The following is a 27,489-nucleotide window of genomic DNA, read 5'->3' as shown; positions in this document are numbered from 1 at the left end:
AATAAACTACAAAACAACAAGAAACAAAATTCCAATTATTTGTTAACATATGTTTTTAAATATGTTTTTAAATGAATTAATACTTTAAGAACTCTTAAGTTTTAATATCTAGTACAATAGCTATAAACTACATAAAAAGTTGACTCCTAAGAGTATAAAGGGGTCCTGAAAACAAAAACGTCTGAGAAGTGCTCTGTTGATACAGGTTGATGTTTTATCATATGCCATTGAGTGCAAAAGTTCACACAATGATATATTCCTGTTTTATTAAAAGTAAATACACTTACATATATGTATAGCTACTAATTTTAATTAGGACTTCTTCTGGTGGTGGTTATTAAAAACTTGTTTTTCTTTCCTTTTTTGGCTTATCTCTATGTTCAAAAAGTTGTATAAGGAATATAAATTACTTGTAATTTTTTTCTGGGAGTTAGTACCTCTTAATCCCCTTTATTCTACTTCACCCACTACTTTATTACTTGTATGTTAAAGATAATTTTTAAATTTTTAAAAAATTTAAAAGAGGATCATGACAAGATCTACCATCTAATAAATTAATTTTGTTAAAGATAAAAAAGGACATTAACAACATAAAGGCTATGGAGTGACATCAAAACTGCAAGCGATGGATCAAGGAAACTACAGGTCAAGGAAGCTAAATGACAGAGTAAAAAGGGAGGTTGGTAAAAGGCAACAAGGAAGACTTTTAAAAGTTTATTTTTATTTTTATTTATATTGAGAGAGATATAGAGAGCAAGTGAGGATGGGGCTGAGAGAGAGACAGAACATCAAGCAAGCTCTGCACTGTCAGTACAGAGCCCAATGCAGGGCTCTATCTCACAAACCGTGAGATCATGACCTGAGCTAAAATCAAGATTTGGACGTTTAACTGACTGAACCACCCGGGCACCCCAAGGAAGCTTTTTAAAGTTACACTTTGCATATGCTTCTTGACCAGAAGCTTAGCCTTATTTACCTCCTAACTGCATAGTGCCTTATGCTGGAATGTATGGATGTATGCTGGAATGTATGGCGCCTGGGTGGCTCAGTCGGTTAAGCATCCGACTTCAGCCAGGTCACGATCTTGCGGTCTGTGAGTTCGAGCCCCGCGTTGGGCTCTGGGCTGATGGCTCGGAGCCTGGAGCCTGCTCCCGATTCTGTGTCTCCCTCTCTCTCTGCCCCTGCCCCGTTCATGCTCTGTCTCTCTCTGTCTCAAAAATAAATTTAAAAAAATGTTAAAAAAAAAAATTTTAAATGAAGGGATTATATAGGAAAAAAAATGAACTAAACTAAAAGACTGCTTCCACTTCCTAAAGGGGGAAAAAAACACACAAAGTACACATAAGTCAGAGAGGGAGGAATAAAAAGTAAGCAATATTTGAATTCAGGCTTAAGTGCAGAAGAATTCTAATTAAAGTGCTGGAAAAACAAATGAGTGATACCCGTAAATCTAAGAATATCGAGAACAGGAGAAATGTCCAAGTAAAGAAACGAAAACATCCCCCAGTTTTTAAATGAAAGCTGGTAAGAGGTGAAGACATATATATGCAACAGCAAGAGTGAAATTCTAAATGAGTGATTAAAAAGAATGTAGTCATCATTAGATGCCAAAGGTAGATCCCAAAACGTGGTCATTGTCAACAATCTCCATGTTATTTTCTGAGAGGTACTAAAAAAGTGGACCACTCAGTATTAAATATTTGGCAATCTTTGACAACAGATTTTGAAGTGATAAGTTGATCTGTCACTATAACAATACCATAAAAATTCCTTGAGACAGTAGTTGAAATCTTAATGCTACATTTACACATTCTCTATAAAAATCTAAAGTCTACTCCATGGACTCCAAGGTCCTTCAAAATTTGGTTCCCTCACCCTCATCTCCTACTGCCTAGCTGCTAGACTTCACGGCTAAATTCCTGCCTCAGGGCTATTGCATTTCTTGTTCCTTTTTGCCAGAAACACTTTCTATCAGAGCATCTCTCTTCATTCAAGTTCCTGATGTCACTTTCTGACTTCCTGACTCCTATCTACAAATTAGCCATGATACGGTCTGCATCCTTCACAATTCTAGCCCATTTACTCGCTTTTTCTTCAAGGAACTTGTCAACACTGAATGATATTTATGTTTCCTGCTCAACACTCCAAAAGAAGTCCAAGAGCATAGAGCTCGGGTGAGCAAATTGCTAATACAAAAGGCCAGACAGTGAACATTTTAGGGCTATATGGGCCACATGGTCTCGGTCCCAAATGAAAACAAATTAGCACAATTGTGTTCTAATAAGATTTTAATTGTTTATTTATTTTGAATGCTTATTTGAGAGAGAGAGAGAGAGAGACAGAGAGAGAGAGAGTGGGGGGGGGGGGACAGAGAAACAAGGAGAGAAAGAATCTCAAGCAGACTCCGTGCTACCAGTGCAGAGCCCAATGTGGGGCTTGATCTCATGAACCTGAGATCATGACCCGAGCTGAAATCAAGAGTCGGATGCTCAACTGACTGAGGCACCAGGCACCCCTTATTTATTTATTTATTTTTTACCATTAAGGTATTATTGGTAAATAAACTCGTAAGATATTAAGGTGTACAACATGATTTGATATATGTTGTAAAAGTATTAGCCCCACTAAGTTAATTAAAACATTATTTTGGATTCTCTAATTTATATTTCATGTAATTTTCACATGTCACGAAATAGTCGTCTTCTGATTTTTTCCCCCAACCATTCAAAAAACATTAGCTTGTAGGCTATATACAAACATGCGGTAGACCAGATTGGCCAAACCCTGGCACAGGACGTTTGTTCACTGCTGTACACCCAGAACTGAGACCTGGCACATGCTAGCAATGTAAATGAATGACGACTATTTTATTGTCTACAAAACTTTTTCATAACCTGTTTCTCTTCTGATCTTGAAACAGCTTAATAGGTATCCCCACTAAAAAAGGAATAGATTCAGAGAAAGTGCTTTGTCAAAGGTCACACACTTATACAGAGGTGGGCCTTAGAACTATTCAATCAACTATTCTGTGCATTAGTAACAGGTATTTAAATTCAGGAGGATTATCTTTAGTGTGCTGTCACATAGATTTAGCTTAGTCCTTTTAGAATTTTTTTTTCTTTTATCCAGGAATTGAGTCAAAACCTTGCTTATGAAAGCTGCAGCTGAAACAAAGTTGGAAGGAATAAATACAATGATAAATAGTAATGTTAAAGGTCAGTTTTTTCTCATCTAGCTTCAAAACTGGGTCAAAACAAGATGAAATTTGGTAGAGGTAAGAATTGGTGGCAGAAGTAAAAGGGGAGAGAGAAATGGCTAAGTAGTGACAACAAAAATATTTATTTATTTATTTATTTATTTTTTTAAATTTTTTTTTTCAACGTTTTTATTTATTTTGGGGACAGACAGAGACAGAGCATGAACGGGGGAGGGGCAGAGAGAGAGGGAGACACAGAATCGGAAACAGGCTCCAGGCTCCGAGCCATCAGCCCAGAGCCTGACGCGGGGCTCGAACTCACAGACCGTGAGATCGTGACCTGGCTGAAGTCGGACGCTTAACCGACTGCGCCACCCAGGCGCCCCAACAAAAATATTTTTGCTGCAATACAAATGAGGGATGACATTTTTAAAAACAGTGATTTAGTCATTCTTTAGAATGGGGTGGGGAAACAAAGTTGAAAGCAAGTATGTCCCATAGAGGAGAGGCATGCCATCTCCAGTGTAACTGAGAATCACTGATATGGAGGTTTTGGTTGAACAAAAACTTAATTGCTGCTTTAAAAACAACAACAAAAAAGGCTTTTAAAAAGCATCCCTATTCCATAAAGTAATAGTTTCACTGCACATAACATTCATCAGATAGTATCTGAAGGGTATAACTCCATGTATATTTTAAAGGGAGAATAACTCAGGCCTTATACACAATTTCAATCCTTCATAGATTTAAATATTCCAATAATGTTAATTTCATGGAACCAACTGTATTATGTTTCTGACCTAAAAAGGTGGAATTTAGGACCTTATAAATAAGCATCAGTTAAAGATAATTTTCCTAGATTTCAATTTCTTCCCCTTCTCTGTATCTTCTCACCTCTTCAAGAGGGAAATAAAAAAAAAATACCTAATCCTTGAAAGACTCAAAATTTCATTATTAGTAATACCTGTACTGAAAGTTTAAACATCAAACTGAGAAAGTAATATACCTTATTGTTCCCCAGAAGCTGCTTAATTTTGTTAATTTTGATATACTGTACTTTAGTAAGAAACTTTAGAAAATGTATTAAAAGACACTTGGAAAATTTATAAAACTTAGGTTTTTATTTATTAAATAATCTTTTAATAACAGATGCCACATATTTCAACAATACATCTCTTCATAACTACCTTTTTAAATGATTTTCTTGACAATCACATACAACAGGATTCAAGTTGAGTATTTAACAACTGCAGCTCTGTTTGAATGTCAGTGGATAACTCTAAACAAGCAGGGAAGAAATTCTGGGCTAGATAATAGCCACATTCTACTTATCAGCAAGGCCCAGGTCATTTTATACTGCCCAAACTTTGTATACTTCAGGAGCCAAATCTCCGCCAGCTTGTCTCCCTGGTGTCTACCGAAATCTTTACCTCCCTCATTAGACTACTGCCTGTATTAAAGACTTTGCTTCTGGGCTGGACTTACATTGTCCTTGAAAGTTTTGCCTCTCTCCTTATCTTTACCTGTCTAAACTCTGCCTGTCTTTAATTTAAGGTTGGCTTCTTCTGTTTCTTTCCAAAAAGTATTCCCAGTACTTGTAATTGCAAGAATCCTTTACCACATTAAACCTTACTTTACCATACTTTGTTTGACCATTTATTATAGCACCTAAAATATAACTGCTATTGATAATTTGTTCTATAGATACCATTTTGTCCCTAAAAACTAGTTTTCTTTGGGCAAACTGCCTTGCTTTCCTTTTCCTTATTATACAGGGTCTAGCAAAGTAAATGGCACATAGCTGGCAATTAGTTAAAGGTTTACAAAGCCCCTTCTACATAAAATGACACTATGGAAGTGTTCTTAGTTTTTCAGATTATGAGATACTATGGCAAAATGGAAAGATATAGGCTCTGGAGTTGGGACAGATCTGGATTTGAATTTTAATCACTTAAGGTCTTTAAATCATATCCTCAGCCTAAAGTGGGGCAGTATCTACTTCTTAGAATTGTTGTGAAGATTAAATTGCTGTGAAGATTACATTTAGCAGTATATTTAAAATATAGGGGTGCCTGGCTGACTCCATTGGTAGAGCATGTGACTCTTGATCTCAGGGTTGTGGGTTTGAGCCTCATGCTGGGTGTAAATATTACTTGAAAATAAAATCTTAAAAATAAATACATAAATAAAATAAAATAGGTGCAATAAATGTCAGCTACTGTTAGCTGGTCCTAGCAAGACAACTGCTGCTTTAAATTATTAAACTAAACAACCCCCTCATATTATTAAGAAAATAATTTCCCTTTTCTAGAAATTCTTTGGGTCTTAGTAACCTTATATTCCCCATCATTACAGTCTTTATTGTGAACTATAAATAGTGGCAACTTTTGTGCTGACCAAAAGTTCTCCAAAATATCACTGCTTCACTTCCCTTTTTAAACATATCTTCCAAAGTTTACCTATGTTTTCAACTAGGCTATACTTAAAAAAAGCATAGTAACCAATTGTACTTTTGTATATGTTTATTTTCCTTACTTTTATCCTGCGTCATTACAGAAGTATTCAAGGATAAATAGCTACGTTTTTCTTCCTAAAGAGATTTACCTTATTCTTACCCTGTTAAGACAGTAAGCTCTATTTGCATGGAATTCAATACTGTTTCCTAACAGGTTTTTTGCTGTTTGAAGACACTTAGATATTGTTATTTTAAGACTTTACTTTTTTTTTTTTAAGAGCAGTTTTAAGTTCACAGCAAAACTGAGAAGGTACAGAAATTTCCCATAGGGTCCGTGCCCTCCAACATGCATACTTCCTCCACTAACACCCCCACCAGAGTGGTTCCTTGTTCATTTCATGAACTTACACTGACACATCATTATCATCCAAAGCTCATGGTTTACATTACGGTTCACTCTTTGTGTTGTACATTTGATGGATTTGGACATATGTACAATATGTATCCACCATTAATAGTATCATAGAGAGTATTTTCACCGCCCTAACAATTTACTGTTCTCTGCCTACTCTTTCTTCCCTCCCCCTAGTATGTTATTTTAAAAAGGAAGAATTTTTTTTAAAAATACATCTTGCGGGGCACCTGGGTGGCGCAGTCGGTTAAGCGTCCGACTTAAGCCAGGTCACGATCTCGCGGTCCGTGAGTTCGAGCCCCGCGTCAGGCTCTGGGCTGATGGCTCAGAGCCTGGAGCCTGTTTCCGATTCTGTGTCTCCCTCTCTCTCTGCCCCTCCCCTGTTCATGCTCTGTCTCTGTCTGTCCCAAAAATAAATAAACGTTGAAAAAAAAAAATTAAAAAAAAAATACATCTTGCCTCAGTGTGGTTCATTTTTTCATCTGGTTCTAAAGCTTTCAGTGTATCAACAATAAACTATCTGGGGCAATAATTTAATAGGTACAAGTTCCAAGCTGTTGACATGCATATATAATAGTATCAAAGCCCTGGAATTTCAGTTGCAGTGCCCTTATCAAATAAACAAAATCCCTCCCGGCTGAGGGTTCTCAGAGGCTAGTGAGAATTTAATTTGGGGCTGCAATTCTAAAAGAAAAATATATTCTTAGTGATGTCTAGGACCAAATGGAATATTGGTTTCATTAACTAAAACTTATTGTTAGCTGCTTTTTTATTTATTTACTTTTTAAATGTTTATTTACTTTTAAGGGAGAGAGAGAGGGAGAGAGAGAGAACGAGTGGAGGAGGAGCAGAGAGAAAGGGGGACAGAGGATCTAAAGAGGGCTCTCTGCAGTGCTGACAGCAGTGAGATCATGACCTGAGGCGCTTAACCAACTGATCCATCCAGGCACCCCAGTAGCTTTTTAAAATTCCAAATAAACCATTGTTTTCCCAGTTTCCCAGTTTTTGACCTAGAGACACTACAAAGACTCAGAATGTACTTAAAAACTTAGCTCTATACAGTTTATATTCTATCATTTTCAGTAATAGCTAAGGCTTAAAAGCATAAAGATATGTTTTAAATTAGGATCAATATTATATAAAACAAAAGATGGCACTTCCGAATATTTTGCTTTGTTTACTCTTTTAAAAGTTATTTTAAAGTAGCTCTTAGAAACTGTTTTCTCTATTAGTAACCAATTACAAATTTTGTCAGATATAGACAATAGGTGGGAAAAGCAGGCAAGTTTGCTTTTTTAAGTACAGCAATTTCATTCACTCACATTCATTCTCATGGAAGATCTAATTAGCTTTATTAAATGATTCATGAATTGGGCAGCATCCCATGCAAATAGAAAGGAGCTTCCAGCAATTACGTTTTAAAAATTTTATCAACTCTAAGGAATAATTGCTCGAAAACTTATTAAAGTAATTACATAACATACATTTAATGTCAAAGTCTCTCCTTAACCAAACTTTAGTCAGGCTCCTCTGAGCCCTCTCTTCTCAGCTAGGCCTTGATCTTGGCTCCATCCTATATCCTGTCTAACCCAATCCTAGCAAGAACCTGTTGTCATTTTAGTGAGAATACCCCCACTTTAGGTATCTGATCAAGTTCCTTATCCCCCACCTTTGATGCAGAAGTCCTCAATCTGTCTTTAGTAAGGATCCTGTTAAATCAGTTAAGTAAGAATCCCTCTACCCTTATGTGTCCTCTTAGTAATTTTCCATCCACTGACCCCCTCATTCTGCTTGCTGGCTATAGATCCCCAGTTGTCTTTGCTTCATCTGGAGTTGAGCTCTAGCTCTCTCCCCTAACACAAAACTATTGAATAAAATCGTCTTACTATTTTTTTTAATGTTTATTTATTTTTGAGAGAGAGGGAGACAGAGTTTGAGCAGGGGAGGAGCAGAGAGAGAGGGAAACACAGAATCCGAAGCAGGCTCCAGGGTCTGAGCTGTCAGCATAGAGCCCAATGTGGGGCTCAAACTCACAAACTGCGAGATCATGACTTGAGCCAAAGTTGAATGCTCAACCAACTGAGCCACTCAGACACCCCAAGTCATTTTAAAAATTTTTTTTTTCAACGTTTATTTATTTTTGGGATAGAGAGAGACAGAGCATGAACGGGGGAGGGGCAGAGAGAGAGGGAGACACAGAATCGGAAACAGGCTCCAGGCTCTGAGCCATCAGCCCAGAGCCTGATGCGGGGCTCGAACTCCCGGACCGCGAGATCGTGACCTGGCTGAAGTCGGACGCTTAACCGACTGCGCCACCCAGGCGCCCCACCCCAAGTCATTTTAACAAGTATCAGAACAATTTTTTCTTTAACAGGGTCATCATTATATTTTATGTCACCTAGTATAATGGTATATAAAAATGACAAACTTAAGCATAAAATTTACAACAGACAAGAACCAAAAAACAGCTCTTATCTATTTTATAGTTAATCTTTCCCAACCATTCCCTCTATGCACCAAGTTACAAGGAAATCATCCATTAGTTCTTATTCTGGACTCTTCTAATATAAAACATCAGAATGCTGGTAAAAAGATTTCCAAGTATACACCTTAGTGTTCATTTAGAAGTTCAAAGTCAGTGGTAAGCCTTAAGACATTAACTACTGAACAGGAAAAAATTTTAAGTACTGACTCATTCTCAGTGAAGATTTAAAAAGTTGAATTACCTTAAATCCAAAATTGCACTGATATTCATATGGAAGGAGGTAAAAGACAATACTTGTTTTTTGTTTTCATTTTTTTTTATTTGAAAGAGAGAGAGGGAGTGCAAGCTGGGGAGAGGAGCAGAGGGAGGGAGGGAGGGAGGGAGGGGGAGAGAGAGAGAGAGAGAGAGAGAGAGAGAGAGAGAGAGAACCTCAAGCAGTCTCCACATTCAGTGCGAGGCCGATGAGGGCTCGATTCCATGACCCTGGGATCATGACCTGAGCTTGAAATCAAGTCAGATGCTCAACCGACTGAGTAACCCAGGTGCCCCAAAAGGCCCTATTCATTTTAATTATAGGATCAAAATGTCTAGATCAAGAACTGAGGAAGTAGAAAAGTCTGAGATATAATGTTCTAATGAGTCAGAAAAAAGATAAAAATGTGTGAAAAAGATCACATAAGCAACTTGTTGTTTAGAAGCTTAAATGTGTTAAAACACACACATTCTCATCCCTTATTCTAGGTTACTGGGCAGACAGGTAAAGGGTTCCAAGTGCCAGATATACAATGGGCATCATTTTGGAAACAAAAAGACCAATTTAAGAAACTCGGGAAAAATTCACACCATACACTTTGAGATTCAGATGCTTGAGAGCAATGACTGAAGTCCAAAAGGGTAGAGTTTGGTGGTGAGAACCTATGCCACATGGAAACAAAAGTACTGGGAAACAGGAAGCTTCAGCCTTCAAGATCCACTGCATATCTGGCATGTTATGGCATTCTAATTCAAAGGTATGTCTTTACCAATTTTATCTTCAAAAACTTTTGAAGTCAGACCTGGTTTTACAAGCCAGCTTTAATATTTCATTGCTTGGGTCTTAGTTTCTTCATTTGTGGATATAATACCTGCTCATATCAGACTGTTTTAAGGATCCAGTGAGGTAACATGAGACGGACTTAATACATAGCAGATACTTAACTTTCTTTCCCTAAGCAAATGCCTACATGTTACTGAATTTTGAATAACATGTTTTCTTTAAAGTTCAGATCTTTGTGTTTACCAATTTGTCCATTCACTCAAAACGAAACAACTTACTTAAAGAGGAAGGATGGGATAGATGTGGGCTGGGTTGGGGAAAGACACTTTAAGGAAGGGGCAGGTGAGATCTAAACTGAGCTCTACAGAGTGCTTTAGATTAGGAGGTGGGTGTTACAAATGAGGGAATAGTAAAATGAAAAGAGGTGGGGGGAAAACAGTCTTTTGCAGGCAGACCAGTTTGGTAGAAACAGAGGATTTATTTGGAGATAATAAAAGAGAAGGGTAGAATGAGATGAGTCAGATGGCAGTAGTTATGCTAATATCAAGTCTGGTTGTATCTGTAGGTAATGGAGAAGTGCTGAAGCTTTCTGAGTGGGAAGCTCCATTAATAAAATTAGACTGTTAGTAATACGGAAGTACTGGAATCCTTAATACGGCCTCACAAAACCTGGAAATCAGTCTGTCCTCTAAGAGTTAGCTATGAAATCAAGTCAGATGCTATTAAAGTGAGATTTATTCACTCATTCAACAAATATCTGATAGTGTACTACGTGTCAGGCACTGTTTTAGGCAATGGTGATGCACCAGTGTATGGTTCTTGTGGAGCTTACATTCTAATGGGTAGAGAGACATTAAATAACAGATAGAGATAACATTAAATAAACTACATTAAATAGCCAGTGACAAATGCTAAAAAATAAAAAAATAAAGGAACTTAAGGGGATAATGAAATGTTAGGATTTGACAATATATAGGGTAACCAGAGAAGACTTCACTGAGAAAATGACTTTTGATGAAATAGCTGGAGGAATTAAGGGAAGAAGGAAGAGAACTCCAGACAACAGAGCAAACACAAAGACCATTTAGGTGAGAATGTGTGGCTAGAACAGAGAGGAGCAGGGGAGAATAGGAAGGAGATGAGGTGAGAGAGGAAAGCGGTAAAGACAGAGGGACTTGTCAGAGTAAGAACTTTTATTCTGAAGAAGATGGGAAGCCAATGGAGGATTCTGAGCAAAGAAGTGACATGTTCCAACTTACATTCTCCAACCAGTGTATTCTGGGTGCTGCACTGCAGAGAGCCTGCTGGGAAGGGAGGAGGAGGCAAGAGTACCAGCAGGGACACCAAAGAGAAGACTACTGCAATAACCTAGGAGAAATCACAGTGGCTTCTTCCAGAGTGGTTGGAATAAGGGGGTGGTGAGAAACCGTCTTTTTCTGGGTATGGTTCGAAGGCAGAGCCTACAAGATTTGCTACTAGACTATATGTATTGTGAAAGAAACAGGAGTCAAAGATGACACTAAACTTTTTGGCCTGAACAACTAAAGAATGAGTATGTCATTAAGAGGGGAAAGACTGCAGGAGAAGTTGTATGTAATACGCAAATTTTTGATACTTAAGGGTTTCCTTCCAGCCATGTAAAAACAATGTCTGCTGCTGTTAAAAGTTAGAGGGTGCTCTGCCCAAAGACCCTACATGGTCTTGTGTTGGGTATATATCCCTATTAAGGAGGAAAATGCCATTAAAATGTTCACCTATATAGTTAAAATGTTAACCTGTATCGTTAACTTCCCTCGTTCCAACTCCACACTTCAAGTGTGAAAGAACTATAATTTGATCTCCCATGTCCCTGACCTACCTGAAAGAAAGTTTCTAGTCCTTTCTATATTTATTTTTTTAATGTTTATTTATTTTTTGAGAAAGACAGAGCATGAGTGGGCAAGGGGCAGAGAGGTAGACACAGAATTCGAAGCAGGCTCCAGGCTCTGAGCTGTCAGCACAGAGCCCGACGTGGGGCTCAAACTCATGAGCAGTGAGATCATGACCTGAGCAGAAGTCAGACACTTAACTAACTGAGCCACCCAGGCGTCCCCTTTCTATATTTGTTAAATTAGTTGTTCTGCTACTTTTATACATTAGTTTCATCATAGGCTGATGAATATAATCATATAATATAAGTTTGTTCCTGAGAGATTTAGTTTTAATATCCTGATGAATCAAGTTTCTGAGCTAAAAGGCAGAAGACTAAGATTTGGATAGTGGTTCCGGAGTTGCAGTGGAATTACTGGGAAACGTATTTAAAAATAGATTCCTGGGGCGCCTGGGTGGCTCAGTCAGTTAAGCGTCTGACTTCAGCTCAGGTCTGATCTCACCATTCCTGAGTTCGAGCCCCATGTTGGGCTCTGTGCTGACAGCCTGGAGCTTGGAGCCTGCTTCTGATTCTTTGTCTCCCTTGCTCTCTGCCCCTCCCCCACTCGTGCTCTGTGCTTCTCTCTCAAAAATAAACATTTAGGGGAAAAAAAAAAAGATCCTGAGCAGTGATCCTCCCAGATTCTGATTCAGTTGGTCTAGGATAGAACCTAGAAATCTGCTTTTGAAAGCAGCACACCAGGGGCACCTTGGTGGCTCAGTTGGTTAAGCATCTGACTTTAGCTCTGGCCATGATCTCATGGTTGATGGGTTTGAGCCCTGTGTTGGGCTCTGTGCTGACAGCTCAAAGCCTGGAGTCTGCTTCGGATTCTGTGTGTGTGTGTGTGTGTGTGTGTGTGTGTGTGTGTGTCTCTCTCTCTGCCCTTTCCCCACTCACACGCTGTCTCTCTCTCTCTCTCCCTCTCAAAAATAAACATTTTAAAAAAAAAAAAGAAAGAAAAAGAAAGCAGCACACCAGCAACTCTACTGTAGGCAATAATGTTCCAAGGTACTGCTATATAACATTCTTAAGAGGATGATGCTCTTCACCTTGTCATGAGGACTATTATGATCATTAAACTTCTAAAATCAAGTGTCTTAACACTCTGAGTTTATAAGACATTTCAAATACTACTGGTAGCACACTTGAAGAAACTCAAAAGAGCAGCTAATTTAGCAGTAATTACAATGTAGTCACAACCAAAGAACATCAGTATTTTAGTATCTGTAGAACTATCCATGTCACTATACCATTAAACTTGATTGCTGTTTAGGGCTGTGTCATTTCAGTAGAATTGTTTGCTACCTTAATTTACTGCCTACTGTCTATTCAAAGGGATTAAAGTGGGTAAGACCACAGGTCTGGAAGCAGATTATCAACACCGAATCTGCTCGACTAATTGTGAACACTGGTTCATAGTTTTTTTTAATGTCAAATGTGCCTCAGTTTAGTCAACTGTAAAATGTGGATAATACAAATACCTATCCTGTTGGAATGTTTTGAGACAAATACACGTTAATACGTGAAATACTTAACACATAATAAGCACTTAGATGCAAAACAAAGAATTCACAAGACAAAGTTCTCATATGTTCCAATGAACCTACCACCTTTCTTTGAAGTCTGGCATTATGCAGTCTTCTTGCTTGTTATAATTGACCTACACTACATCATATGATCCATTCAAATGAATATTCCATCTCATAGACACTGCTTAACAATATGTAAGTGCAGTTATAGCAATAACAAATTTTACACATACTTCAAAACTTAATAGTGTGAAGAACTGTGGTAAATCAATGAAAAATGTAGAGAGAAAAAAGAGGCAAAGAGAACAATTAAGAATGTTGTTAGAAATAATTCAAGCATCAGAAAAGGTCCTAAATGGGGCGCCTGGGTGGCGCAGTCGGTTAAGCGTCCGACTTCAGCCAGGTCACGATCTCGCGGTCCGTGAGTTCGAGCCCCGCGTCGGGCTCTGGGCTGATGGCTCAGAGCCTGGAGCCTGTTTCGGATTCTGTGTCTCCCTCTCTCTCTGCCCCTCCCCTGTTCATGCTCTGTCTCTCTCTGTCCCAAAAATAAATAAACGTTGAAAAAAAAAAATTAAAAAAAAAAAAAAAAAAAGGTCCTAAATGAAGATTAACAGAAGGAATGTGGACTGACTGGATGTAATGTTAAGTAAGAAGTATATTTGTATACGCATAGAATAGAAAATATACAAAAGAATACTGGCTGCCTCTCAGGAACTAGGTGGCTGGAAAACAGGGGTGGTGGGACTTTTTACTCATGCTTTGTCCTACATTTTAATTTTAAGCATGTAATCTGATTATAGTTCCTATACACCAAAAAATAATTTTTCTCAAAAATACTAATGGAAATGGAGGAACAGAATCTAATGACAGGAAGAATTTACAGAACTGGAATACTAATTGAACACGAGAGAAGAGGCTAAGAAGGAAAAAAAATGATGCTAATGTTCTGAGCCTGTGTGACTACAAGGGAACAATGATGAGATGAACTGAAATGCAAAGGATCTGCAGGAGGTTCTGATAAAGGGAAAAGGGAAAATAACAGTTAAGTGCATATTAAAATCATCACCTAGTTCAGAAATCCCCAAGTAGTTAAATTGTCTTCAGTATCCTGACTGATTTTTCCTACCCAGGGTTTTTATTTTCAGGAGCCGATCCACATAAGAAGTTTTTTTCTTTTTTTGACATGCAAGAAAATGAGAGAAACTCATGCACCTGAGGAGAAAAGCACAAATTATACCTAACCTTATAGCGTGTGTTTTTCTGAGCTCTAAAGGAGAGAACTTAAAGCAGATGAAGGAAATACTTCTATTAGGGGTTCTGCAAGGCTAGATGTATATGTTCATAGTCCTCTTGGTATGCATAATGCTTTGTAGCTTTATGGGATTTACTACTAAAACGGCTCCAGAGGGATCTAATGTTCCCAGCAGTGGCATGACAGATCATCAGTAATGGCAGCAGATACTTAGACACAATGAATGCCCAAAGAAAAACCCAGAGTGTGGACACGTTCCTGAACTCAAGAAATACCTAGAGATTACCAGAAATAATTGGGAGGTGGGATGAGGGAGCATGAGCTGGGGAAATATGAGAATGAAGAAAGGTGTGATTGGTTGGTCTCCTTTGTATCAAAAGGTTGTCCCTACACTATGTACCTGGTCCTATGCTAGGTACTAGCATAAAAAGATATGCTTTCAGTTACAGAAGAATTCACAGTTCTGTTATCAGGGCAAATGTGCAAAAGCAGACAATGACAGAAACTCCTGAAACATTTTAATGTCTCAATTTTTAAAACAAAGATTTTTTTTTTTTATTACAGTTTGTAGAAGTTCATTAAACTTTGTTGGGTTACCTTGATCCATTTCTCCTTACCTATTTTACAAGAAAACTGAGGCCCACAGAGATAAGTGATGTTTCTAGAATCACACTGGTGGCTATAAGCTCAACAAAGAGAGGCCAAATCTCCTAACATTCAGAATCATTCTTTCCCATTACATCACAATATTTCAGTTATAATTCATTAAATGGATACCTCTATTTTGTTTTTTTCACTCATGGTTAAATGGGAAAAACAGTAAAGTGAAAAAAGCACGGCTTCTGAATCAGACAAACCTGGGGCCTGATTTTTTGACAAATTATGCTACTTTGCTTAGTATTAAGGCTGGTCCTAATAAAAGAGATAGATACTCTGGAAGAAATTATAAACCTACACCAAAGATTGGGCATCTGAGTTTGCACCTGTTTATTAGGCTTTATGCTCCTGTCCAAGGATTTTGTGACAGATTCTATAAATACTACTCAGCAAACCTAACTGAAAAAAAGAGAACATAAAAGAACAGCAGTATTAATACTAATTAATGACTTTTAGAAAATACCTATAGCAAATAAGCTCTAGAGTTTATCCTGTAAGGGTAATAACTCATCTAGTAAATTAAGGATGTAATACATAATCAAAAAAATACAGTTTAGAAGTATATTTTTCATGCAGCAGCTAGGTAGCTCAGTTGGTTGAGCGCTGGACTCCTGATTTCGGCTCAGGTCAGGATCTCACGGTTCATGAGTTCCAGCCCTGCCTTGGGCTCCTCTCTCTCCACCCCACCTCCTCAAAATTAATTAATTAATTATTTTTTTAAAAAAGGTGTATTTTTCATAAGTTCTGAGCCCTCAAATTACCATTTTTCACATCTTTCCTCAACAATTTTGATAAACCTGTTCCAAAAAGTGCCTTAAAGATGACATAGTTGTCTAAGCTTTAAGCATTCGTTTCTCTCTTATGGCATTTTTTTTTTTAAATTTTTTTTTTCTTTCAACGTTTATTTATTTTTGGGACAGAGAGAGACAGAGCATGAACGGGGGAGGGGCAGAGAGAGAGGGAGACACAGAATCGGAAACAGGCTCCAGGCTCTGAGCCATCAGCCCAGAGCCCGACGCGGGGCTCGAACTCGTGGACCGTGAGATCGTGACCTGGCTGAAGTCGGACGGTTAACCGACTGCGCCACCCAGGCGCCCCTCTTATGGCATTTTTGAGGTTGTTCACAAATATTCTAATAGTTAAGCTGAAGGGGAAAATATGCTAATTGCACTTTTTTCAGCCTTAAAATTCTCTCTGCAATTTTTTTTTAAAATGCTGAATCATGAAATAAAGGAAACAGTCAGTGCAATGAGCCCAAACAAGTAATTCTTCTCACATTTCAAATTTCCTAATTATGGTATCTTGTCACTTTGGTCCTGTTAAGCATTTGGAACTGAAGAGTCAGTGACTAGAAGAGTGTAGCTCATTCTCAGAAACTGAACTCGAGGACAAAACTAAAAGCATTTATTTCTGCAAGTTATTACACTTTCAGCTTCCTGTTTTATTTAGGCAGCTCATCATGACCATTTCAGGTAACAATGTAGAAGTTAAAAAACCCAACTTCCTCTTTGTAAAGTGATAAAAACCTAAGCAGTTACTTATGAGAATGGCTGATCTTACTAGCTTTTATAGAAATACTTGCAAGGAAATCAGAGACTATCAACACCAAATTCATCTCTGGGTTCACTGCTTTCAGGAAATGCAACAAAGATAAAAAGTGATATTAAAATATATTCCATGTGATGACATATACGCCTGAAAAAAAAAACTCAAATAAAACGCAGCTGAGATCTTAGTTAAAAAGAGGAAAAAATGGAAACTTTAGAGTTCCTTCAAGGAAGAATCTATACAAATTATGGCTGAAAATATCTTGATTTTAAAAATTTGTAATAGTGCCTTGGTTGTGAAAATTTTATAGGACAAGATCTCACTTAAGGGTTACTTACTGTTTATGAATGCTAAGATATTCATAGCAACAAGTCTTGTTGGAAAAATACTTCAATTCCTGAATTCAGTTAAAAGGAATTAGAAGCCTGGAGGAAAAGGGCTCGGTGTAGGTATGAAGCTAAAGGAAAACTGAGGTAATCTTAGGTATCAAGGCCCTTTCTTTTTACTTAGAGATTCACAACAGAGAAATACAGATCAAGTTCTGTCTGGGAATAAGAACCTAACAAAATTTCAGTAATCTCAAATCATATGGATTATATGAGACTTCTTGATATCAGCTATTCTTAGTTGTTCACAATAATAAAGAAATGTGGCTAATCTAAAATCTGTTGATGAAATATGAAATTCATCAACATTTTTGGGCATTTACAGTACTAATTTTGATTTCTTGCTGTTTCATTATTAATTAATATTAAGCAACAAAAGAAGTATGCTGGGAGATAAGAGGACACTTCACAAATTTACTGTTACAAAATTAAGACTATTGATGTTATTAAACATTGTCAACATCCAAAGACATCTCGATTTGCGCTTTAAAATACATGTATATTTTCTCAAGTTTAATTAAAAGGGCATTCTAACTTAGCCTCAAAGACAAAAACCCACAATACTGGTAAATGTAGTATTGTTTGGACACCATAAACTTTGAAGTTTATTGTTATTTAAATTTTTAGTGAAATTTTGCTGTAACAATATTTTTCCTTAAAATAAGTGGGCCATCAGTTGGGCTAACAATGTTTCGTTATTCCCGATTTTTACTATAATTTCATCCGAATCGTAACTATTTACCTTAGCCAAGACATTTTATCATGGACTTCTCTTCAGCGTTAATTCATATGTAAGATGCTCTTTTCTTCTCTAAGTTTTACACGAGAATTTTCAAGAACGAGAAAATTTAATGCTAAAGTATTGTTCAATGGCTTGTGAACGTTTACCACATTCTCCAGTATTTCAAAATGACATGCTATACGTAGGTATGACATATCAAATTATTCTGTACGGAGTACTCCTGGATTATAAACAGTCACCCCTCTGTCATCCCCATCTCTCTTATTAAAAAAATAAAGAGCCCAGATATATTTACAGCATGCAAGAGTGCACATTTTGTAACAGCCAATGTGGGAAACAAAAGACATAATTCTTGTCCTATAACAAGTCACCTAGTGAAATCATTCTAATTTCTACAGACCCTAAAATCAAGTATTTACTGAAAAGCCTGAAAAGTGTTAAGAAATGTGTGCGGTTGTCAACAAAAAGTTATTCTACCTAATGCAGAATATGCTCTTATGTTTCAAATACTTTTTAAGAAGTAAATAAGCACTTAACACGCGGATAAATTTAACTATAATCAAAGACCACACAGTGGAGCATCGAAGAAGGCACGATGCTTTGTCCAAACTTGAATGTGTTAACATGAAGTTTATGTGCTATATTAAACCGTTACAGAGTTAAAAAAAAATCCTCTGGCTATTCTCGATTTGTTAAGAAACAGAAAACTCTTTTTCAAAAATTACCGTTAATAGGATGTAAGGCGCAAGGGATGGAGTCATCGCGGGCTTACACACATGCACACGATCAATCAAGGGACTGTCTACAGAGAAGAGTGGTGTTCAAATTCTGAAGCAAATGTCCTGAGGCTTACACACTTATTACTGAGAATTAGTTCAGCCGATCGTAAGCGAGAAAAGAGTGGAGGGACGGACAACACATGGGGACCTCTCCCTGTCGAAGAGTCGTGACAGCAAAATCACTTCCTGAGGAAGGAGGAGCAAAAGGGAAGTTAAGAGGCCACTCTGACCAGGAAGTGACTCGCCCTAAACTAGCCTCAATCATATCTAAAAATGGGGGGATGGGGAGAGCCCCGACAGCTAAAGGCGGTAAAATAACTGCTTCCTGACACGTCCAGACATCACCATCGCCCCCTCTCTTAATTACAGAAAAGAGTCCACAGTCATGATTCAATAAGGCAAAATCTCGTCTCTTGTAGGAAGGTCACTGGGCTGTGCCTCAGGCCCCGCAGGAGAAAAAGAGAGTTAAGGAATGGGGAACTGGGGCCACCGTGAGGCAGAGGAAAGCCCCTCAAGAGCAAAGCGTCCCAACTGCAGAGCGTATGCCAGCACGGGCCAAGAAGCTTCTTTTTCCTGGGGACACTGCCGGGGTTCCCACCACAGCCAAGTCGGGCCCCTGTTCCCTGTCGCGGGAGGAGGCAAGAGAGAGAGGCGGACCCCTTACCTTCTCCTCATCCGACACCCGATCCTCGAAGTCGGCCATCTTGGGCTGCTCTGGCCCAGCCCGGCCCGGGCGCGAGGCAAGCCGGGAAGGAAGCCGAATGATGGAATCACCGCGGGGGCCGTCGGAAGGACCCGCCCGGAAACGCCGACCGAGAGGGCGCCATGTCAGTTACGGGCGAGGGTGGTGGCTCCGAGCGCGGGTACTCCAGAAGTCTCCGGCTGCCTTAAGGCTTTGCTTTAAATGATTTTAAGTCTAATAACTTTCTCACGGAGTTACATTCATTTCCCCATTCATCTATGAGACGATGGGAGCGTGATTCGACTATTCCTGACGCCCAAGCTCCATCCGACCAAATAGCAATTGCTACTGTAGGTTTTCCCAGTACCAGTGATCTCCGTGGCAGCCGAGTCCAAAGGGCTAAGTGCTGCTCGGGCCCTGGAACGGTCAGTGGCTTTTCCAAACCCAAGAATAGGGTGAAAGGTGACCCTCACTCGTATGGAAGCAAAAACATTTCATTCCGAGGTCACATTTCAGTCCAGTTCCTCCAGAAACGGTGCCGCTAACCACCCCTTCCCGCCCTTCGAAGGAAGAGGCAGCCCTGGGATGCTCCTCCACCTTCCAAATTTTCTTGGTCCGCGTTCCCTGAGACAGCCTTCACAGAGGCCAACTTCAGGTCCGCCACTATCCCAGGATTCCCGCCTCCCGGTTTCCTGCCCTTCTCCCCTCCCAGCTCCCAGAGCCTGCGGGTGCAGCAAGATGGCGGACGGTGACGGCTTAGGTGAAGCAGCGACTGCTGCGGCATCTCCTCCCGCACCTGCTCCCGGCCAAAGCCTGTCCCTGGGCTGGAGGGAGCGGCTGCGGGCTGGGCTGGCTGGGACTGGGGCCTCGCTGTGGTTCGTGGCGGGGCTGGGACTGCTTTACGTTCTGAGGGTCCCGCTGAGGCTGTGTGAGAATTTGGCAGCGGGTGAGAGGCCCAGACCTCCCTGGGGATGGGCGGGGGAACCAGGAGAGGGGCCGGGGACAAGGGGCAAAGGGCAGAGATTCTCTGCAGTCACTGGAGGGCTTCGGAGATTGAGACGGTGGTGCGCGACCTAGTGGGTTCTTTTTCTCTTGGGCCGCGACTCCCCAGCTGATTGTCAAACCTGAGCTGCAGATATGGGCTCCTCCCTTGAGCTCTTAAGACCCGCCCTTTCTCTTCTGTCTTCGTTTACCGATGAAAAGCCACCTGACAAGCTGTAAGCTTCAGGTAGTGAAACAGATGAGAGCGTCTCCAGATTGGCTGCAGAATTTATATACACCCCACCATTGGTAGGATCCCTTGAAAACCATTCCTTTGAGTCTCGCCGATTAGCTGAGCGTTCCCACACCTAGACAACAAAGATGAGCGCTCTCTATTCAAAGGCCTAAAAGGGGGAAAATGCCATGATCTTAGCCGACCATTATCATGTTTTAAGATAGTTCTGTCAAGAAATACTTTTCGTGGTATTTTTGTCTGTTCTTTGCTTTAGGCTTGAGTAATAGAATAGTCCAGGAAGTAAAGGGAAAGGGAGCCACAAACAGTAGTGGGTTCTTAGTTCTTGCTTTAAACATTTGTAGAGAGCTTGCTATGTAGTCTGAGCTGAAGATACAGACATGGAAGAAGTGATGATCCCCGTGGATTCTGCAAATGCTGTCCTTTACCTGTAGCCAGGACAAAGTGGATGGGAGCCAGGCCCTCTTACCATGTCATTACAATATTTTCACTCAAACTATGAGCAAGATGAAAGTATTTCTGTTGTGTGATGACTGTGACTAGCAGCACTTGTGGTTTATTTTCTGTAGCAAGGCAAATGTCCCCTTTTCTATTTCACCAGATGACATGAAATACTGTGAGATAATGTTCTGAAATATTTTGGACTTTTCCGAACTTAGGTTTTATGTAAGTTCAGTCAGATATAACTAACACACTAAAACAAAAAAATTGGTCTTCCTAGACTTTTTGAAAGAGCTAATTGAATTTGACTTCATCAACGTAGAAAAATTATTTTTCTACATATTAACGAGATACACCACGTAGGTGAGAGTAGTTAACTATGATAGACTTTTATTTATTTCTGAAACCCAAAGTATTTATGAGACAGTTATTTGAAGTGAAGAGTCTGGTCCAGGCTTTCAGTGAGTCAGGTGCAAGGAGCTCTCAGTTTGCTGTTATTCTTTTTGGTTTATTTTGCCTCTCTAGCTGACATGCCAAACACATCTACATGCTGTTTCCTTCCCTCTAATTTGAAACACTGGTTTGTATCTCACCAAAATAATTAGGGAGTGGTTTTAAACCTCATTTGTAACAGAGTGTTTAGTTAATCCTTAAAGATTTGTAAAACTTCTTGTCGAAGTTATGATTTATAAGTTCTTAATTTTATTCTCAAAAGTAAACTAAATTATCTCATTTTGATTTGCTTATTTAACAAATCATCAGTTTAAAATGCTACCCTTACAGAGGTGCCTGAGTGGCTCAGTCGGTTAAGCATCCGACTTCAGCTCAGGTCATGATCTCAGGGTTTTGGGTTCGAGCCCCATGTTGAGCTCTGTACTGACAGCTCAGAGCCTGGAGCCTGCTTCGGGTTCTGTGTCTCCCTCTCTCTCTGCCCCATCCCCACTTGTGCGTGCTCTCTTTCTGTCTCTGCCTCTCAAAAATAAATAAATGTAAAAAAAAATTTTTTTACGCTACCCTTACATGTTCTAAGGCATTTTTTTAATGTTTATTTATTTTGAAAGAGAGAGAGAGAGAGTGTGTGTGTGTGTGCACATGCGCGCACACAAGTAGGGGAAGGGCAGGGAGAGAGAGAGAGAGAGAGAGAGAGAGAGAATCCCAAGCAGGCTCTGTACTGCAGACTCTGGGCTTTATCTCACAAACTGAACTGTGGGATCGGGATCTGAACCGAAATCAATAGTGCTGCTTAATGAACTGAGCCACCTAGGCACCCAATAGAATGATTTTTAAGTTACCATAGAATGGGAATTTAAAGTAGCTTTTTAAAAACTACAACTTTCTCAGATGAACCTGATACTAGATATTAATACTATTTATATTCCTCCACTCATAAAGACACCTGCCTATTTGTAACTTGAATACTTTGAATTTACATTTTTTTAAACTTTGGTATTTTGTTTTCCTTTTGGCAGTGACAGTATTTTTAAATTCATTGACGCCCAAATTCTATGTGGCACTTACAGGAACATCTTCTTTGATATCAGGACTAATATTTGTAAGTAGTTTCCATTTCCTTCATGTTTTGGTAGTTATCTAAAGATCAAATCTCTATATGGTTACAATAATTGTAAATACTTATAGATCAGGATTCTCAACATGTGTTCAGCATTTGATAAAACACTGCATCTTCCTCTCCACTTTTAGAGATTGGCAGTATTCATAGTATTCATTTGCATATGAAACAGTGTTGTATACTGTAAGGGGCAGTGGTTAGAGGTGGGTTGCCAACTAAATCCTTGCAGGGCTCAGTTTAGTAACAAAAATGAATGAAATGGGCAGAGTGTAAAAATTAAATTCCTTATTTATTTTAGGACTTGGTAATTTGGACAATGCATGCCCCTTCTAAAGGGGATAAAGCTAGTTGCTGCCATATAGGTTTGCAGACCACCATTAAGAGATCTTCCAATTTTTCATATGATTTCAAAAGCATCTGGATGCAACAAGTGTATCTCCCAATATTTTAATCTTGGCAATGTTGGGCAGACTAAAAATGTGTGTCTTGAATTCAGCCTATAGGTTGTCAATTATCTTCTCTGGAGTATTTAAGGGCAGAGTATTGGAGCCAAGCTAACCATTACTTTTTATTTTTTAACTGTGAGAGGAGATTTTTTTTTTGAGGGGGGGAGGGGCAGAGAGAGAGAGAGAGAGAGAGAGAGAGAGAGAGAGGGAGAATCCTAAGTAGGTTCCACACTCAGCATGGAGCTGGATGGCAGGCTCAATCTCACAAACCCTGAGATCGTGACCTGAGCTCAGATCAAGAGTTGGACACTTAACCAACCTAGCCACCCAGGAGCCCCAGGAGATTTTAATTGGAGTAAACAGCTGACATACAATATTATATTAGTTTTCATAATGATCTCTTTAGTTGTGTGACTTTGAGCAAGTTAATTAACTTTTCTAAGCTTTAATTTCCTCATCTAATAACTGGGAATGATAATATCAACTTCATAGGATCATGAAGACTAAATAAGATAAAGTGTGTAAAAGCTTGCAATAACATGGTATCTAGCTCACAGTAAGCACTTAATGAATTTTGACCATCATTATTCAGAAAAGTGTCATGATAAAGAAACCTATTTAATTTTAATTCAGCTTTCCCTTGTTTTATTTGACTGAGCTATCATTTTCAATTAAGAAATTAAAATCTGTGTGTATAATCTCTATTAAACATCCCTGGGAACTAGTGTTTCCTAGAATAAACTTTGGAAAAACACTGCTACAGATTAAAATCTTAGGAAGTATGGCATGCATAACCAATGAATTTTTCTATGCTTTTTTCTCATCTCTAGATGGTGCTCTTCTATTATAGTAGAAATAATGGCATGTGTATTGGAGTGTTTTCTGTTTTGTTTTAATAGGAACTGATACTTGGCCATTTTGTTTAAGTGAAATGCTGGCCAAGAAAGGGATTTTTGTATCTTGACTTAAAAAAATTACTGAGGAATTTAAGGATGAAAACTATGTGTTAATATAGGTAAAGTAGTGAAAATTTACTGATTATAAAGCTGACTCATTGTTAAACATGTTTTAACATATTTAGTCAGTAGCATATAAAAGTCTAAATAAAGGAAATGAACGGTCTTTAAATAACTGATGAGTGGGAAAAGCATTAGTCTTGGAACTAGAAGATGTAGTTTTAAGTCTCGGCTCTGCCACTTACTAGCTAATAACTTTGGACAAGTCACATAAATTCTCTAAGTCTTAATTTCCTCATGTATAAGAGGGGGGAAACTTACATATATATCATATAAGCATGAAACACATAACATGTATATCATATATATAGTAGTTCTTAAAATTTGTTATTTTTAAGAGTTTTAAATATACAAAAATTAAGAAATTCATATCATAATAGCATTGTATGGTGACAGATGTACACTTGTGAGCATAGCATAGTATAGAGAAGTCGAATCACTAAGTTGTATACCTGAAACTAATATAACATTGTATATCAACAATGCTCAAATAAAAAATTTTAAATAAATGAATTAGGTGCACTAAGAGATTAACAACAGTAACTAATAGTAAAATAGAGTGGTTATAACAATATACTTTAAAAAAAATAGGAAATTCAAGTAACATTTTCAAAGTTAAACTTTGTCATTACCCTTATAATATTGATGAGTTTTTTTTTTTAATTTTTTTAATGTTTGTTTATTTTTGAGACAGAGAGAGACAAAGCATGAACGGGGGAGGGTCAGAGAGAGGGAGACACAGAATCTGAAACAGGCTCCAGGCTCCGAGCTGTCAGCACAGAGCCCGACGCGGGGCTTGAACTCACAGACCGTGAGATCATGACCTGAGCCGAAGTCGGCCGCTCAACCGACTGAGCCACCCAGGCACCCCTATTGATGAGTTTTTATCAGCAAAGATTATTAGGTTTATAATTTCTCTTACCCACTGAAATGAGGAAGCTAGCTATGCTGTTTGTGTTACTTCCACCTGAGGGGGTAGGAGGTCATGTGCTTGGGAACTTGAAGAATAGCAATGAAGCCGGTTGTTTAACAAATTCTTACAAGTGTAAAGATTACTCTTAAAGTAAAACACAAAACCCGGTAAGAGTGCATATAATACTGCTTTCTGTTCTGTGGAATCAGGGAAAGTTCCCTGAGGACCTGTCATTTAAGCTGAAATCCAGAAGAACCAGGCAAAGGTAGTTGAGAATGCTAGAGTGTCCAAATACGAAACATTCTGTTAATTCAGCACAGAGAGCTTTTTTTTTTTTTTTAAGTAATCTCTAGCCCAACGTGGGGCTTGAACTCACAACCCTGAGATGAATAACCACATGCTCTACTGACTGAGTCAGCCAGGCACCCCTCCCCACAGAGAGCTTCTTTTGATTACTCTTTTTTTTTTTAAGTTTATTTATTTATTTTGAGAGAGACAGAGACAGCACAGTGGAGGAGGAGCAGAGAGAGAGGGAGACAGAGAATCCCAAGCAGGCTCCACGCTGTCAGCAACGGAGCCCAATGCGGTCTCGAACTCACAAACCGTGAGATTATGACCTGAGCCGAGACCAAGAGTCAGACGCTTAACTGACTGAGCCACCCAGGCACCCCTTGATTACTCTTTTTATAACAGTGATAAACCATGAAAACAGAAAGAAGTGAATATCCTGATTTTTAAATGGTTCAACAGGAGAATCAACCTCAACCTACATTAATTATACTCCCAAATACTGAGTAGTACTTCATTGTTCAAAAGGCACTTAAAATTCTTGTTAACCATATTTAATAGATAGGATATTGAGGTTCTGAGGGGCTAGAGGTTAAGTGACTTGCCCAAAGCACACAGGTTGACTGGGAGTCCAATGTGGTCTCTCTAACCTTAGTCCAATGCTTAATCCACCATGCTAATTGTTTCAAAATTGTTTTTCTTTTCATTATGCTACAGATAGAATAAAATGACAATGTGACATATCAGAATTAGATTACTTACAGATTAAATGCTTCTTGCTTGTGTGTGTGTGTGTGTGTGTGTGTGTGTGTGTGTGTGTTAAGTAATGTCTGTAGCCAACATGGTCTTAAACTCATGACCTGGAGACCAAGAGTCACATGCTCTGCCAACTGAGCCAGCACCCTTGTTTCTTATTTTTTAATGTTTCATTTATAGATATATTTCTTATAGTTTTGCCTAAGCTTGTCTAAATTTCATGACGAAGTTGTACTTTTACCTGACATATATTATTGGAGAATCTTGTGTTTGGCTTATTTTTTGGAGGGAGAGTGCATTTAGTGTGCTGAATTAAATAGGAACATCTTGAAAGATGTTTTAATTTGAGCTCATATTTCTGGTGATCAGTTCTACTTTAAGGATTTTTTTGTTTGTTATAGATGTTTGAATGGTGGTACTTCCATAAGCATGGCACGTCTTTTATTGAGCAAGTATCTGTGAGCCATTTGCGACCTCTGATGGGAGGAACGGAGAGCAGCATTTCAGAGCCAGGTTCTCCTTCTAGCAACAGAGAAAGTGAAACCAGCAGACAGAATTTGTCAGGTAACTATTTAATATGTTTTCAGAACCGTATGGTTAAGATTGTGTTTGTCTATGGGAGACAGAAAACTCACAACAGAGAGAAATTTATCTTTCATGAAAATATAGGTCATCTGTGGCTGATACGGAGAGCAATGATCAGATACTCAGTCTCCCATCTTGTTAGCCTGCCATCTCCAAATGAAGTTTTTCCTTGTGGTCCAAGACTGTTGCTCTGGTTTCTACCATCATATCCACATTCCAATCAGCAGAAAGGAGACTAGGCCAGTAGGCCACCTTTTCCCCCTATTCAACCCCACAGCAGCCAAGGATACTCTTCAGAGTGTTACATACTATTTCAACTTACTTCCTACTGGTCAGACCTTTGCCAAAAGGCTGGCCACAAGTAGCTATATAAGGCAAGTGAGAAATTGTTAAACGTTTTCTCGGTGTACATATGCTCAACTAATAATTAGGAGATTTTATTACATAAAGGAAAGAACAATTAGCCATCTCTGCCAACATAGCAAAGTTAGAAAAATACTTTTTCTTCTTAATATATTTATAAAGACATCAGGGACGCCTGGGTGGCTCTGTCGGTTAAGCGTCCGACTTCGGCTCAGGTCATGATCTCATGGTCCGTGAGTTCGAGCCCTGCGTCGGGCTCTGTGCTGACAGCTCAGAGCCTGGATCGAGTGTGTTTCAATTCTGTGTCTCCCTCTCTCTCTGACCCTCCCCCATTCATGTTCTGTCTCTCTCTGTGTCAAAAATAAATAAACGTTAAAAAAAATAAAATAAAAAAAAAAAAGACATCAAAATCTCAGTTATTCACGTATGGATACCCCATTGTCATACTTTAATTGTAGGCTGTTCTTTTATATGTAACCAGTAATACAAAGTAAATATCATTAATGATATACAATTATGAAAGTAAAAATTTGAGGGCCAGATAGAAATAATATTTTTTGGATTATTGTTCCTTTAATTTGGTATCAGTAAAATTCATATAGTGGGTGGGTGGGTGTTGACCCCTTTTTTCCCCTTTCGTAAAATAATTACAGAACTCCTAAGAATGAGATATATTGAGATGAATATGACATAGATCTGTCCTCAAGAAGCTAAGTCTAGTATGTAAATAATTAGAACAATAATATATAGTCTTACTCCCTGTTGTAGGATTGAGTATATCTTTACATATGGAGAGTGAAGACACTCCC

General features: G+C 38.7%; 2 protein-coding genes across 6 annotated transcripts in view; one reads left to right on the top strand and one right to left on the bottom strand.

Annotated features, from left to right (window-relative positions):
• The window catches only part of CAPZA1 (capping actin protein of muscle Z-line subunit alpha 1), a 51,862-nt gene extending 32,041 nt beyond the window's left edge, over positions 1-19,821 (bottom strand). The window contains exon 1 of one of the 2 annotated variants that reach the window (XM_030324652.2): positions 19,051-19,821. In XM_030324652.2, the coding sequence (XP_030180512.1) occupies positions 19,051-19,089 (39 nt within the window). In that variant the 5' untranslated portion in view covers positions 19,090-19,821. Of the gene's footprint in view, positions 1-18,332; positions 18,431-19,050 lie in introns of those variants that run through there. The other variant, XM_030324653.1, reaches the window with a different exon arrangement.
• The window catches only part of ST7L (suppression of tumorigenicity 7 like), a 59,471-nt gene continuing 51,635 nt past the window's right edge, over positions 19,654-27,489 (top strand). For 2 of the 4 annotated variants that reach the window (XM_030324647.2, XM_030324646.2), the window contains exons 1-3: positions 19,780-20,014; positions 22,213-22,295; positions 26,134-26,296. In XM_030324647.2, the coding sequence (XP_030180507.1) occupies positions 19,807-20,014; positions 22,213-22,295; positions 26,134-26,296 (454 nt within the window). In that variant the 5' untranslated portion in view covers positions 19,780-19,806. Of the gene's footprint in view, positions 19,724-19,778; positions 20,015-22,212; positions 22,296-26,133; positions 26,297-27,489 lie in introns of those variants that run through there. The other 2 variants (XM_030324648.2, XM_032594362.1) reach the window with 2 other exon arrangements.

The sequence above is a fragment of the Lynx canadensis genome, chromosome C1, assembly GCF_007474595.2.
Source record: "Lynx canadensis isolate LIC74 chromosome C1, mLynCan4.pri.v2, whole genome shotgun sequence".
Lineage (NCBI taxonomy): Eukaryota > Metazoa > Chordata > Mammalia > Carnivora > Felidae > Lynx > Lynx canadensis.
Note: the sequence above shows the minus strand (reverse complement) of the source record. Positions and strands in the feature narration are given on the sequence as shown.